Source organism: Ostrea edulis, chromosome 7, assembly GCF_947568905.1.
Source record: "Ostrea edulis chromosome 7, xbOstEdul1.1, whole genome shotgun sequence".
NCBI lineage: Eukaryota > Metazoa > Mollusca > Bivalvia > Ostreida > Ostreidae > Ostrea > Ostrea edulis.
In genome coordinates this window covers 48,805,209-48,821,240 of record NC_079170.1, presented here as the reverse complement: position 1 = coordinate 48,821,240, position 16,032 = coordinate 48,805,209, and the positions used below count along the sequence as shown (strand labels likewise).

Here is a 16,032-nt window from a genome sequence, read left to right as displayed (position 1 = left end):
TGTACCTGGGAAGAGATCACCGACCTTCCGAAAGTAAACTGGGAAACTTAACTAGTTTTGTCTTCGTTGCACATTGTCACATATATTACAAGTGAATAGACAGAAACCCACGTTAATGATTCATTTCAGTAGTAAGACAGAAAAGAATACCGATATATTTATATGCTTTTTTTGATTGGAAATATACTCAAATTCAGAGTAGAAAACCATTGTATCTGAATCCCTGATAAAGTATGCGATCAGAAGAAAAGAAAATATTTGTCGATTCATTTATTGATAAACTTATTACCTGAAACATACATGTATACTGTGATTTTACATAAATAATTGACATATTATACAATTATTGGAAAACATATTGTTGCACTTCTCTTAACTGCAGAATATCCTTTTACAAAGTGCACTATCAGTTGATTTTATCTAAAACTAAAATGAAAATCATTAATGATCATTGTATGACATTTTGATTAAAGCATTTAATTCTAAAACATACGCGTATGTCATTTGCTTAAAATTATAAACATCAATTTACACTATATGTAAAGATCATGAATATCAGTTAAACATTTTAACATTCCCGAATCGCCATCTCTTATATTTGCTTTTCAAAACCCTTATTTTCATCTTTATTTTTTCTTAAAATGCATCAAATTTCTACACGGTTTGAGGAGTGTTGAAGCCCCATTGTCGTAGAATTTTGATTTTGGACCAGAGTACATATGAATTCCAATCGATGAATTAGTGTCAACACTTAGCATTTTTAATTTCATCTACCGTTTCTAAACACAAATCAACTCTTTTAGACGACCTTAGACCTGCAAGCATAGATAGAAGGGTTACAGGTTTAGATATATCAATGTACCAGATAAAGTTTTTAAACTAAGTCAACAAACCGCCTGGTTATCAATTGAAAAATGTGATCTTGGGGTGGGGGAATTGTGTTTTCCCCCCTCTAAATACTAAACTGAAGTAAACATGAACATATTAAATATCTATTCGTTTTGCTTTCCCAAACAGAAATAAACTCATGTAATATTTGTTAATTATGCAGCTTTGTTGCAATTCTAGGTCTACTGTGAAATATGTTTCTGCTCAAAAACGCCTTTGGAACAATCATGAGTTAGTACACAAACATGAGCACGACCACACTAGTTTTCCAACGTGGCTATGTACTCTTAATTAACAATTGTCCCGGTAGATTACCGTTGCATATATGATTGACTTCTTTTGCTTACCTAGGATTGATAGAACTTTATAGAATGATGCTTACAAAAAACAGGTCTCGATTTCAACATTTTCGCATTCGGCAGTTAAAGGAAATTTTGTGGTAACATGTATACCTGATAAAACGTTATGTCCATCATCCAAACAGTCAAATAGCTATTGAATGCAAATTGGTCATGTATTTTGAATTAGATACTTGAAGAGGGGTTAACACTCATCATTTTATTTGAACTGAACCACGTGTTTGAACAAATGATACACGAATGTGTCTTTGGTAAAAGTTTTGCTTTTGCCTACATCTTTGTGTAGAAAATTCAGTTATGGACAATCGTTTGGGAGAAATTGCCTTGTTATAACAACAACTGTTGTCAAAAGGCTTTTTCGAAAAATAAATATTCCTTTCAACATCACAATTTCCGAGGTCCTTCCGTGATCCGTCATACCTAATCAAACAAATGTCCTATTCTGCTTATGGTTAGATCTTCATCGCTCAAGATTGAATGCCTCTAACCCTCCTGTAATAAGCAAAAAATTCATGTGTTAATATTGAAAGTATATATGTTCGTCGTATGTAAAATTTTGATATTAAAAATATATTGATTATTATAAGTATTAGAGAATCGGGTAAACCCTATATTACTTGAAAGATTGGTGCGATGTTTATTGCTTTCTAGCGTCGAATTTACGCTAGTGGGTGATTTATTGAGGAAAAGGTTACATTTGTTTTTACATTTTCCTACAGAATTCACAAATCGATTGCAGTTACATGCATTATGATTTTCATGACGTGATCTATATTATTGAATACTCATGATAAATAGTGTTAGCTTTTTTCACTTAAATCCTATATTTCCTCGTTGCATTACTATGTTTATCTTTCAAAGTTTCATACCATCGATACACTTTGATTTGACGATAATTCTATTCGTGATTCGATGACAAGGAGTAACAATAACATCAAAATATTTTGCCCAAACTTCGCGAAAACAATGTTATAATTACTTGACATTCTAGGACCGGTTCATAGTGGGCTAATTCAAACCGAGTCAACTTAATCTGAATTATCTTAACCCAACATTATTTAGCTTACATTGTATTCAAACTCCGATTCTCAAGTATTTGACATAAGACTCCAGTGGGTTAATGAAACCCAGTTTGAATGGTCACTGGACGTGTTTTGAGTTAATTGTCTTCGAGTAAATTTTGCAGAAAATCTGTAAGCATAAATTCTATTAATTCAATATCATGCTATCTCTCTTTCCGCATGATTTAACGGACCTCTCTTTCCGCACGATTTAACGGATCATTGATGAAATGTAATAGTCTTATCCTTAGTTAATATGAAACTAGATCATAAAGCATGACGTAAATTTTCATCATGAAGTAATGATACAGACCGCAGCCTTTATATGAAAGTATTGAATGTCACATCTTCGCTAGGTAAGGGTGACGCTCCACGGTATTTCTCTTTTCACTCTTTGCGGATCAAGTCGACTTTGGTCGATTCTGTGGGGCGCCACCTATTGGAGGTCGTCTTTAGGTTACATCAATTTTAGTCAATCACAATTCGTGTACCATAAACAGTTTTTAACAACAGTGACATTCAAGTGGAAGCCGAAAAATGCAAGAAATTTCTCATTCCGTCGCTCAGACAGGGTGAGAAGAGAAACACCGTGGATCGTCACCCTTGGCTAGCGAATATGCGAATGTCATTGCGTTGAGATTTTTGTGTTTGCAAATGCTAATTAACTCACTTCGCGCATAAATTGTACTTGATCCCGGTTAAGTTATCCAATTTTATGCCCGAAGCGGGTTAACAAAACATACATGTATATTGTGGGAGTGCGTGAAGTAAACCATTTTACCTGAGTTACTCTACAGGGTATTTCTAAAAAGCGAAAAGAACAGGCTCATTACATGAGCATTATTGGATGACACTCACCAGCAGGTCGAGGTCCTGGTGCGCAGAAATTGTTTTCACAATGAAACACGAAGCCATAGCAATCATTACAATCTTCTTCGAATATACACCCTGTGGTTCCCTTCAGTGATATACTCTTTTGACACCCATCCTGCAATACATGATATGGGATAATTCGTGGAGCAAAATGCATGATGAAAAAACTGAAAACAACAAACAATGATCAATCTCATAATCCATCAAGAATGCAACATAGAGAGTAAAGCTAACACAGACCCCTGAAAACACCAAAACCATAAACTGAGGATATACTTAAATCAAATCTGATTATTTATATCTTTTAAAAAAGTATCTTGTACCGATGTTGAAAATACTGCTGGTTTAAAAAAATATTAAATTCAAACATATACTGAAAATTGTATTTGTATCTGAAGATTTTTTCAAAAGTTAATAAGATTTTAGTCCATTTTCAAGATTTCGAGGCTAGAAGTGATATTAGGTGACTAGAAGGAGTAAACATCACCTGCTTACTGGTCATAATCGCGTGAGGTCCCTATCTATATCATGTAAACGGAGTAATCCGTACTCATAATCAGTATGAAAACAACCGTCTAACAATTGGTATACAACATATTAGACAGCATTCGACCTAAAACATGTAAGAGATTGCATATGCAAATTAGATTATCATATCGAGCATGGAATTTGAAAAATGTTAACTTTGAACGAGGCCCGTCACCCCTGTAACTCCAACTTATTTGTCAGTGACTTGCCTCGGTTTAAAAATTGATCATACGCAGAATACGTTCTTGCGTATCGAATCAGCTGAGAGACATAAACATTATATGCAGAATAATAAGATATTGCTACATAAATATGGGAAGTTGACGGTGGACAAAATGAAGTCATAAAACTGAGACATGGATATGCCTATAACATCTAAGTTTGGTTGGTTGGTTGTATAATGTTTAACGTCCCTCTCGAGAACTTTTCACTCATATAGAGACGTAATCATTGCCTGTAAAGGTCTGCAACATTCAGGCCTATGCTCGGCGCTTGTGGCCTTTGAACCGAGAGGGATCTTTTTCATACCACACTTTCTGTGACGCGGGGCTTTGATGTTTGCGGTTTCATCCGAAGAACTGCCCATTTACTCACTTCTTACGACAAACAATGGGTACTGAGAACCTATTGTAAACCAGATCATATTTTTGTTAAAACATATTCAAATATGAAGTAGATGGGAGTACGGCTCTGTGATGTCTTTAATTTTGAGTTCAATGGAATATATCGAATTAACCTAATATTGTTAGTATATAAAGCGCATCGATGTATTTAAATGTGAAGTTGAAGGCCATACATCCATATAGATAACATCTGGAACATAAACGTTAGAAACTAAACAAATTCATCAGGATCAACAACTCAAACCCTTCAAAGGGTTAGAAAGAAAGCCATGAAAATATATCATGATAATGGAAACTATGTTCTCACCCAACATTTGGTAAGTTCCTATTTATTAAAAGCAATTTCAATAAATTAATGTGATGAAAAATACATCAACTATCTATTAACATACGTTTATACCAATACTTTGAAATAAATTGCCTTGTTTAGCAAAGCTTCTCTGCAATGCTGATTACTAGTGGTTTAAATGTATTAAAAACATACCCCAGGTTTGGCAAAGCCTTCCTTTTTCTCGCCTGATGGGATACCGGTAGGTAAGTCATCATCTCCAGTAGCGAGTAAAATCTTTCTAAGGTTCCAATATCCTAATCCACTGGAGGACAGTTCTGGTTCTGGTTTAATGTCATTATAAACCAATTCTGGATCAAATATATCATTTTGGCTCCGAGAATTTACTAAATTAAACGCATCATAGTTTTGGGGTTCATTAAACGACTTCTCTGAGTTTAAGTCAAACATATTAAGTTGATCATCTAAAAGGTTTTGTCCAGAATAGGGATTGTCTTCACTCCAATAATTCCTTTTTCTTTTCCAAAAGTGGAACTTCTTCCATCCGGGTATTTCATTAGCCTCGTTTCCGTATGGCCCATCTCTAGGACTCGCAATCTTTATGTCATTCTGTTTTCGTGGGGAAATCCCCATGCTGTGGAAACCATATGGTGAAACACAATCCAAAGTAGCGGCAACAAGAAATATCAAACCTGCCTCGATGTTCAGCCAGAAATGTGACCGCCGACCTGAATGTATAAATGCATTATACGTATGAAATGGATAAATTTAAGAATGCAAAAGGGATAAGAAAGCCTTCTTATCATTTGGCAAAATTTTATGAAAAGTTGAACTGTTCAAGATTGCTGTTTAGATAAACAGTTTCCTTCCCATTGAAAACAAGTTCCTTTTTATGCGTTGAGAGTATATTGACAATGCACTCCTTCATATCTTTCGATTTCCAAGTCATTCATATGTAGTTCCGGTCCAACACCATTTAGTACTGGTTGTGTTACTAAAGCAAACTGGGTGCATTGTCAATTCAGGAAACTAACTGTTTATCATTTAAAACGAGTTCTTTCACTTATCATGTTCATTAATTATAATACACGTACACCTTCTTTGATTTATTTCTCATCCTTATCATCAAATTCATAATGGATTAAATTTCTGCGTTAGCTCAGCGGTTTGAGCGTTCACTTTGTAACCTGGAAGGTCGTGAGTTCTAGCCCCGCTCGTGCCATGGCAGCGTCATACCTGAGATATAAACATATGTAGTAATTGCTCCTTCGCCAAACCCTCGACATTTAGACATGAGAGTCACGAGTCTTTCGGATATGACTTTAAGAAGGAGACCACGAGTCGCTACCAAGGCCCTGAGCACCAACCAAAGGGCTAAACCTACCACTGGTGGCTCTCAATATAAGTGAAAATGTATCGAAGGTCCGTAAAACAAATAAACCAAAGACAAAAACTGCAGATACAAAAATTACGAGTATCGCATGTACACTCTATTAATGTTGCAAAGTTACGCCATATTTCATCTAAATGTCGGAAATCACACGCTAAGCGCTATTCAGTACTTTTATTCTTATTTTTCCAAGTAATTTTGACGGTAATCATTAATTTATTTTTTTTATTTCATTTATTCTATTGTGATTCGATAATCTCTTTAATAGATATATGAAATATTATCTGAAAATCAAAAGAACATAAGAAATAATATGTTTACGGTGTGACCGTTGAGACGAGCAAAGACCCATAACATCTGACAACACAACTTGAGGTAATTTATTTAACGCGGGAAATATAACGCGGTTGATGTAAGCAGTTCATTGTGACGTCATCAGTAGCTGCGATTGTTTTTCTTTCAAATCAAGCAATTATCCACAACAAAAACGTACGAAGGTATGGGAAAGCTTGTCTGGAATTTAAAATCATTTGTGGTACTTTCCAAACTATTTATCTATTTTTCTACGGAGTTGTCAATGAAGTATACCGCAGTGACGGCGATATTTTTCCGGAAGCATTATGGGTAGTCCCCATCATTTCTCAGCTGATGAAGAGCAAATCACGTGACTCAATTGCGTAATCATTGGAGCCAATCGGATGACGCGCTCGTCTTTTTCCGTAACCGGTAAGAAGACTCGGACTTGGATCGGCGCAAGAATTGCATCAAATCGATGCATTTCTTCGCCGGAATCGCGCCTGTGGATAAGGTTAAAAGGCCAGAACCGAATCCCTGTATAATGCGTTATCTATATTTTACCACAGATTCAGTTTTTGTATCATTAACGTCTTATTCACTCTAATATATAAACATATAAGTGGAAATTAATAGTGGTATAATACCTTAGATATGTATGATATCTTAGATGCATTTGAAAGCTCGTGTTTCATATTGTAACGAACGACCGTGACGTCATAGTTGCATTTGTGTGCACATGGCAACAGACTCTGATGGCGTCGAACCATATACGAGGTTCATTTGCAGTTACGGAAATAGCCAAGTAGTTACGATTGCATTCGAGGAAGCTCGTCGCGTCGCTTCGCGACGCGAACTTCGCTCGCTATGAACTTGAAATCCCGAAAGGCTACCCTCCAAATAGCGAAATAGGAATAAAAATGGAATTTGAAACAATGAAACAAATGGTTTTAACATCGTTCGATTACTATTAAAGATTCCTCTCTTCCCAAATGTTCTTTATTACTTTATTCATATTGTACAAGTATCAATATGCCTGGCGTTAACCGGAAATACACTGACCTTGGAAATCAATCGTAATGTTTTGTACGCAGTAGCTCAGTGGTAAAGCGTTCGCTTCGTAACCGTGAGGTCGTGAGTTCGAGCCCCGTCAAACCTAAGAAGTTAAAACAAGTAGTGATTGTTCCTTCGCCAAGCGCTCGGCATTTAGAAGTGAGAATCACGGGTCTTTGGGATACATGTATGACCTTAAGAAATGCGGTCTTGTGTCACGGCAGGCGTTGGCGCGATAAAGAACCCTAATGAAGCATAGGTCTTATGTGATACTTTACTTACAGCTGGTGACATAAAACAATCAATCAATCAAACAATCATTTATTTTTTTTAAATCTGCTAGTCTAAGAAACTTTCAGTATTTACCTGAGTGACCAAGAAACGATTTGCATGTTATGATACAGTTGGTAGTTAATTCGAGATACAACAAATTCTATTAATATCTCCTTCTTCTCATTTACATAACCTTTTTTTTCAATTCAGATGTCTACCAACTCCAGTGCAAGAATAACTTTGTTAGTTGTTTATGGCATACAAGAATAATCAATCTCGAAACATTTTGAGTACCACATCCCCAAAGCCTCATTATCATGTGAGGAGAGATTATGTCATAATCAAGTTAAACTTTCTGTACGTCATATGGCACAACACGAACTAAATACAAACAAAACAACCATTTCCCACGCATGAATTTCTGCTTGACGTCATCTGAATCAGCCCATTACGGTGTAATGACGTCACACACTGTGCGTCGTCTCCTTTATCAAACGTTCCATATATGTTTCACAAACATTTCAATTCCATTCCCTGATGCACACTAAGAAAAATACGCAATTAAAATCGGTGTGCCCCATTAGATTAAAGGCAAGTTAGGGAAAAAAAGCTCTTTGAACTTGTACAGCTGTAAATTGTCATTAAATAAATCTGTGAATTGCGGTGGGGTACGTTGTAGCTTATACACGGTGGAGTATATTATAGCTGCGAAAGACACTTATATTTTCATTAAAATGTTACAAATTAGTATGTGTGTGGATCTTGTAGGTTTTATGATAAAGCGAATAAAAATCACCGGTCGTGTTGTATTACAAATGTAAAAAATCACGCTATTCAGAGGGAAAGTAAATAAATCCCTTTAGGGCTCCTATCAAAATCTACCGTGGGGTGAAAAAATACTATTTGTTCTCATTAATCTGTACACTCAAAGATAGCCAAATGCACAATATACAGCTAAAATTGAATGTACTTCTAATTACCTTTAATTCACCATATGAAGATTTATTTTTAGAATTGATCACAAAATAAAGTAAAGACGATATTTATGTTTGCAGTTGAGTTATTTATATACATGTATCTTTACCAATTTAGCCAAAGCGGTTTACAAATCAATCGACTAGTGTTTATCAATTAGATACGTATCAACTCTTTCGTTGGCTTTAGACGAAATGCAATATTTTTAAAAGTTCTCTCTCTCTCTCTCTCTCTCTCTCTCTCTCTCTCTCTCTCTTAGACACTAATTAGTTGTTTTTTTATCCATTCAAGAATACAATCGTTACATTAAATATCATTATCTTTTGCATGAAACGACTATTTGCTTTATTGTGAACAGATCCTTGTAAATCGTTATATGTCTTTGTAAAAGTGCCCAAGGCCTTGCAGAGGAAATGGCCTGCAAATTTTAATTAATATACTGTCTCCTTTCTCGTGATATAAATCATAATTACGTCGATTTATGTTAGAGGAAAATGAAACAGAGCGACCGTGGGAATAAGCAGATTCGGTTATTGAAAAAACAGCGGGGTATAGAATACTTCTGTTATTGACACATCATGGAGAAATTATTAATTTTAGAGGGATAAATATTGGTTTCTTTTGATGAAATATCCCTACTAATTAAAAGGATATTGATATCTGATCTTTCCAATTATCTTGGAAATCCTCAGGAGAGCCCCTTAAGTCAGTCCTCTTGGTACTATGTTGGCATGTGTAATATGAGAAACTGTCAAAAGAAGCTTAAACACTGGCCAATAGTATCTGTTGATGATTTTTATTGTTCATATTCATATATTCCTATAAAATCGCACGATGTATCGAGTTACAAATTTCAATTCTTTCTACGAATCAATTTTCATTTTCTCCTACAGTGCTACAATTTGTATTTCATTTTACAGAAGAAAAATTAATACTTACATTGTACTACAACATAATTTCATTCATGTCTTCTATTCAGCATTCATGTTCGAAACGATTGATTGAATGATTGTATATTGTCTCAAGAATTTTCACTTATATGGAGACGTCGCCATTGTCGATGAAGGGCTCCAATATTTAGGCCTATGCTCGGTGCTTAGGGCCTTTGATCAGAGAGTTTTCTTTATATTCTGCTGTGACACAGGGCCTCGGATTTTGCGGTCTCATCCGAATGACCGTCCCATTTAGTCGCCTCTTCCGACAAACAAGGGTACTGAGAAACTCTTTTTACCCGGATCCCCACTGGCTGTTCGAAACGAAGAACTTAGTTAATTACTATGAAGTGCAACTAAGCTTCATCAGGCTCTATGAATATGTGACGCTTCTGAAGCAGTTACAAGTAGACAATATCATATTCAAAGAAAATGAAATTTATAAAAGGAATGAACGTAATTTTTACTCCTTTTATAAGTTTATAACATAAACTGGGTCACTTTACGCATTATGATTCGCTTCTCGCTTCGCGGATTATAATGCGTAAACTGTCCCAACTTACTTTCTATCGTATTAAAGAAGTAAAACTTACGTTCATTCCTTATAATTCAATTTAGTAAACCGCCTTTGATATTATATGAAAAATAATTCAGAAGAAAATATGAAATTTAAATGACGGGGACCGATTCCGGTATTGTTGTAGCAACAAAATCAGAAAAACTTTTAAACAGTCCAACGAATTGTGACGTCATTCCTATTACGTCATATAGCGGAACTAAACGACAACATTGTTTAAACGATATAAAGAATATTGATAGAGTTTTAAAAATAAACCAACCACATTGTTTGTTTCATGCAATGTTTCATTCAATAAATATAGTTTAAACCAACACAATCCATCATAACGGAGTTTTTCACTCATTCAAAATTTTGGTGGAAAATATTGAATATCATAGAAAAAATGAGATAGGAATGCCTTTTCCTTGTTCTGTTTAAAATGGATTAATAAAGAATTTTTGGTACCATTTGAGATGTTTGTATGACCATTGCTGTAACACAGTCGGTAGAACTTTACCTTTGTTCATGGGAGGCGAGATTTCAATTCCTAGATCCGCCTAGATCGTTAAAATAAATAAAAACTACTCCTCTAATTTGTAAAGCGCCCGCCATAAGAAATCAAAGTTAAAGTTCTTTCGGGCAGGACCTTAAAAATCGAGCGCACCTGTCATGGGGGGGGGGGGGGGGTCGTATTTGGCTTCCCCACAAATTTCTCCATATTGCAGTAATTCGTTGATCTCAAACTATAATTTTCACACCGAAACTTTATAAAATGCTTACCAAACAACATCACAGATAGAGTCTACGGCAATCGTTAATGAACAGTCATAGCGATACTTTCTTATCTCCGGGCTTCATTGTAGATATTAACAGAATAACGCATTGGACTTACTTGAGATTACTCTGTTCTACAGTCCATATTTTACCTTTTCAACAGACGGATTCCTTAGCAACAAAACCATATTTGAAATGAACAAGCATTGAATTATGCATTGTTCTTTGAAGCAATATTTTGTGATTTCCAATTGGAATATTCTATTATTCATTTGTACTTGGATGTATGGCTATTGGTACTTCCGTTCCGTTCCGCAAAGTACCAATAGCCGGATGTATTACCTGACAACAAATTATTATAAAAGCAAAACATTTTTTTCCAGCACGCTATCACATATCACTATTTTAATAAGTAACTGTCACGAAAGACATAACTATGAATCGAATTGATTAAGAATCTTTAATAAGAATTTCGATCTCATTCCAGAATTTATATTTTGATCTTGTTTGATCACACCGTGAGCAACAAAAACACCAATTGCATTGAATATCGTACATATATACCTATACATATCATATACCTACATGTACGAAACTGAAGCTTAGGATTCACAATTTCAAATAGCAACGGCAACAAAGACCATGGTGACATTACATAGATCACGCTTTTTAAAGTACAAATTGATGTGTAAAATCTGCTTAACGCTTTACGTTGGGGCTGAGGTTGATATTTTATAACAAAAACCCGTAACATGGGGAAATTTGAATATTTTCTTCTCATTTTTTTTTTTATTGTTTTCATCATTTTCAATACAAATACATATACACCTTTTACTCACACTCCCATAGAGATTAAAGAAAGCAATATAGACAATTACATGTATATTTTAGTATTTATTGTTGTTAAAAAAGAAGAAATGCTGTTATCATTAATTGAAAAGACATTTCAATCTAGACCATTTCTTTTTGTAAAATATTTGTTCTGTAAATTTTTCTTCCAAAATGTAGTAATTGTATAAACATTCATCAAAAACAATATTGGCATTCTTTCTTGAATATTGGAATATGTATCTCTTTACTAAGAGGATTATAAAGTGTGTTCTTTTTTCGTCTCATTTGACTGCTTTTGACACTCTACTGTGTGAAATTTAAAAAAAAAGTGAATTTGGACGTTTACATGAAAGTTAACATATAAAATATAATTTGACGTATGAAATTTCAGCATTTTCTTTTAAATTGTGCAAACCAGTGGCAAATAAGGCCCTTATCTGACACTCGCGTAGAACGCTTCTTATTCGTATTTATTAGTTCTTTTCATACTTAGAATAGATTTGGGTTTGGTCCCTCCACTCAAATCGTTGCTGCAGGCCTGTCCTACCTTAATGGATAGAAAATGATAATATTTTTCCGGTTAACAATTGTAATTTATTTTATGATAAACTTAACTGGTGTTATATACCGATGTACCGTGTCGCTATAGGGGTAGAGCGATGAATAGCCCTAACTGTTAAATGGCCCTGGGCACCTAGCATAGGTCAAACTACATGTATGTGTTACTGTACACAGGGAAATATTCGCCCCGTTTTATTTTCGTCCCTTTCGCCCTCGTTGTCACTGGGCAAATTTAAGAGTTGGCGAAACTGTTTTCTCTCATATCTCTCTTTTAACATAACTATGTCCGGGCGAATTTAAAACAGGGGCGAAACTGTCTCCAAGTGTAGAAAGGCGAATATAACACGGGGCGAAAATAATCCAGTATACAGTACTTCACTTAAAGTTAATGTCCTCTCTGCGTGAAGCAATTTCAAAGGGATTTCAAATTTCAATCAACCAACGAGCCATTTTACTTGTATAAATTCTATTTTCTAATTGCGTAAAGTACCATATATACCATCAATTATTGTCAAATATCTTAATCAAAATACAGATGATTTACTTGGCAGAAGGTTATGATTGTTGTTCATCCATTCCACGATGACAGTATTTCCATATTATTTGATTATGAAATTCTCTTGACGCAGGGTTAGCAGGGAAGAAAAAGAAAGAGATAAAACATGAATGCGTAGAAAATCCGCAAACTAAATTCCCTTGATTAGTGTCGTTTGGAAAGAAAACCTCCTTGGTTATATTAAAATATATTGGTGTGTTACACAAGCACTTGATCCTAAATTCAATGAAGAATATTAAAAATTTTACCCCGAAAAAGTATTACTAATCTGTTATGACGATGATGACGAGTGTTGGAATGCTGAAAGGTTTTGAAGACGTGCTTCTGTTGTTAAGTACATTTACCAAGTCACATTCATTATAAAGAATTAAATCATCAATACTGAGACGGTAGAAATAATTTATATGCAACTTAATGCATATAATTCATAGTATTTCAAATACGAAGACAGTTTTATTTGTGATGTTGACGATATTATGGTCTGTTTTTATTTTAAATTCATAAAATACTAGCAACTATAAAAATGAATTTCACTAAAAGGAGAGTACTGCTTCATAAGGCTTATAATAAGGACAGTTTAAACGTTTGAAAATTAATTCAAAATTATTTACTTTAAGTATAAATTGCTAAAAAAATAGTTTGTTTTTCTTTTTTGAATTGGGATATCAATACTGTAAATGTAATTAGACCATGTACAGTACATTTTCTATAAATTTCCATGCAGGATTCTTTAAAGAGAAATATTAATGCTGAAATAAAAGTACTCACGCATGTTGGACGTTTATAAACCGAGGTCCGTTATAACAGCAAATGAAAATACCTGTGGAACCCCTGTCTTATAATGTCTGCACTCTCAGCGTGGAAACGATTGCCTTGACAAGTGCGTTAATTGTGATTCACGATCGAAGCGCCGTATCCCCACACGATATTGTCACAAGAGCTTACTCCGAGTTTTGATTATCAATGGTGAGGATTTTTTCCCATTTCAAGATGAATGGCTGGATTTATGCTGTCAGATATATAGTTTTAAAATTAGATTATACGTTGCACTGCGAAAACACGACTAGGAATTCCTCCGTCAATGTCTGGCACGAAGTGCGGTGACAAGATTTGGGTGCTTCGATCTAGATCTGGTCCCCGTACCCGCCGCTCCCTTTTCTCACTTAGTTATGACGAAGTGCGAAAACGGAGTGGCGGGGCGAGAGACCATACTATGGAAGCTTATAATATGCTCATCAGAAAACTGAAGTTCCAACAAATATCCTCTGGTTTTGATAAGTCGTATTTTTCTTTGGTCATAAGTAACGAAGTTATACAAAATTTCCATGTGGAAACACGATTACTGGATAAAAGTAGTAGTAGTAGTAGTAGTGGTAGTAGTAGTGGTGGTGGTGGTGGTGGTGGTGGTGGTAGTTGTACTAGTAGTAGTATAGTAGTAATAGTGGTAGTAGTAGGGTTTTTTGGTAGTAGTAGTAGTAGTAGTGGTGGTGGTGGTGGTGGTAGTAGTAGTAGTAGTAATGATAGTAGTAGTATAGTAGTAGTAGTGGTAGTAGTAGTGGTAGTAGTACTAGTAGTAGTATAGTATAGTAGTAGTAGTGGTAGTAGTAGTAGTACTAGTAGTAGTATAGTAGTAGTAGTGGTAGTAGTAGTATAGCAGCAGTAGTATAGTAGTAGTGATAGTAGTAGTAGTAGTATAGTAGTAGTAGTATAGTAGTAACAGTGGTAGTAGTAGTAGTAATAGTAGTATATTAGTAATATTAGTAGTGGTAGTAGTAGTGGTAGTAGTAGTAGTAGTAGTAGTGATAGTAGTAGTAGTATAGTAGTAACAGTGGTAGTAGTAGTAGTAATAGTAGTATATTAGTAGTAGTAGTGGTAGTAGTAGTAGTAGTATAGCAGTAATAGTAGTAGTAGCAGTGGTAGTAGTAGTATAGTAGTAATAGTGGTAGTAGTAGGTTTTTTTGGTAGTAGTAGTAGAGTAGTAGTTGTAATGGTGGTAGTAGTAATGGTAGTAGTAGGTTTTTTTGGTAGTAGTAGTATAGTAGTAGTTGTAATGGTGGTAGTAGTAATGGTGATGGTGGTGGTAGTAGTAGATGATTTTTTCATTGTATATTGTTTAATATTTCACTCATATGGAGATTTCCCCATTGCCGGTAAAGGGCTGCAAAATTTAGGCCTATGCTCGACGCTTATGAACATTGAACGGGGGGGGGGGGGTCTTTATCATGCCATACCTGCAGCAGCAGCATTAGTAGTAGTAGTAGTAGTAGTGATAATAGTAGTAGTACTAGTAGTGGTAGTAGTAGTTGTAATAGTAGTAATCTCGGTTGAGATTCGGCTCAGCTGAATATTTCGACTGACGCCTTCACTGAATCTCGGAGCAGTTCTTCATAATTCATGTCTGGAAATTTAATTTCAGCTTCAGCTAGTTCTAGCAATTAATATGCACTTAGGTGACACTGCTGGTCGCTTCAAATAAGTGATTTGATCGTTAAACTAACTCTCTATCACTATTAATGCTGTATTACTTACCATTTAGGTATAAAAATCCCAAAATGAAAACAGGCACTACATTTTCTGTTCAAATGAAGATTTCCATTGCACAATATTTTATCTCCTGGAATTAAAGAGTTCCTATGGTCTGCTTTATCTAGTTACTGATACATCGTATCTCTACATACCTACATGTACTTGCATTTCGCTAAATCAAAAAACAAACTATAGGAACTCTTCAATTTTGGGAGATAAAATATTGCGTCATAGAAGTCTTCATTTGAACGGGAAAATTAGTGATGGTTTATTTTATGGAATTTACATATTTAGACGGTAAGTAATACAGCATTGATAGTGATAGAGAGTTAGTTTAACAGTCAAATCACTTATTTGAAGCGAACAGCAGTGTCACCTACGTGCACATTGATTGCTAGAACTGGCTGAAGCTGAAAGTAAATTTTCAGACATGAATTATGAAGGACTGCTCCGAGATTCGGTGAAGGCGTCAGTCCAAATATTCAGCCAAGTCGAATCTCAGCCGAGATTATAATAGTAGTAGTAATTGTAATTTTTCTTCTTGTTTATCCAAAAGATATTAAGACAACTGTCAGTGGCGGATTTAGAGGGGGCGCAGCCGGCGCCCCCTTCCCCCCTAAAATTTTCAAATTTAAGGTAAATCGCGGTATCTTGTTTCGGAAAATGAACTAAACGATAAAAGAAGCA

At 35.1% G+C, this 16,032-nt stretch overlaps 1 protein-coding gene across 1 annotated transcript; it reads right to left on the bottom strand.

Moving 5' to 3' along the window:
• Positions 1 to 255: 255 nt before the first annotated feature.
• LOC125655820 (uncharacterized) lies at positions 256 to 14,011 on the bottom strand. The gene is made up of 4 exons (XM_048886337.2): positions 13,588 to 14,011; positions 4,817 to 5,349; positions 3,167 to 3,296; positions 256 to 1,739 (listed from the first exon to the last, which is right to left on the bottom strand). Exons 1-4 carry the CDS (start codon positions 13,589 to 13,591, stop codon positions 1,708 to 1,710), a joined length of 699 nt encoding a protein of 232 aa, XP_048742294.1. The 5' UTR covers positions 13,592 to 14,011; the 3' UTR covers positions 256 to 1,707.
• Positions 14,012 to 16,032: the final 2,021 nt, after the last annotated feature.

What these genes read in the sequence shown, in the direction of transcription:
- LOC125655820 (XM_048886337.2), bottom strand. An exon ending in AAGGCTTTGCCAAACCTGGG is followed by an intron (nt 3,297 to 4,816) that starts GTATGTTTTTAA and finishes CATGTATTGCAG; the next exon opens with GATGGGTGTCAAAAGAGTAT. An exon ending in ACCAGGACCTCGACCTGCTG is followed by an intron (nt 1,740 to 3,166) that starts GTGAGTGTCATC and finishes TGCTTATTACAG; the next exon opens with GAGGGTTAGAGGCATTCAAT.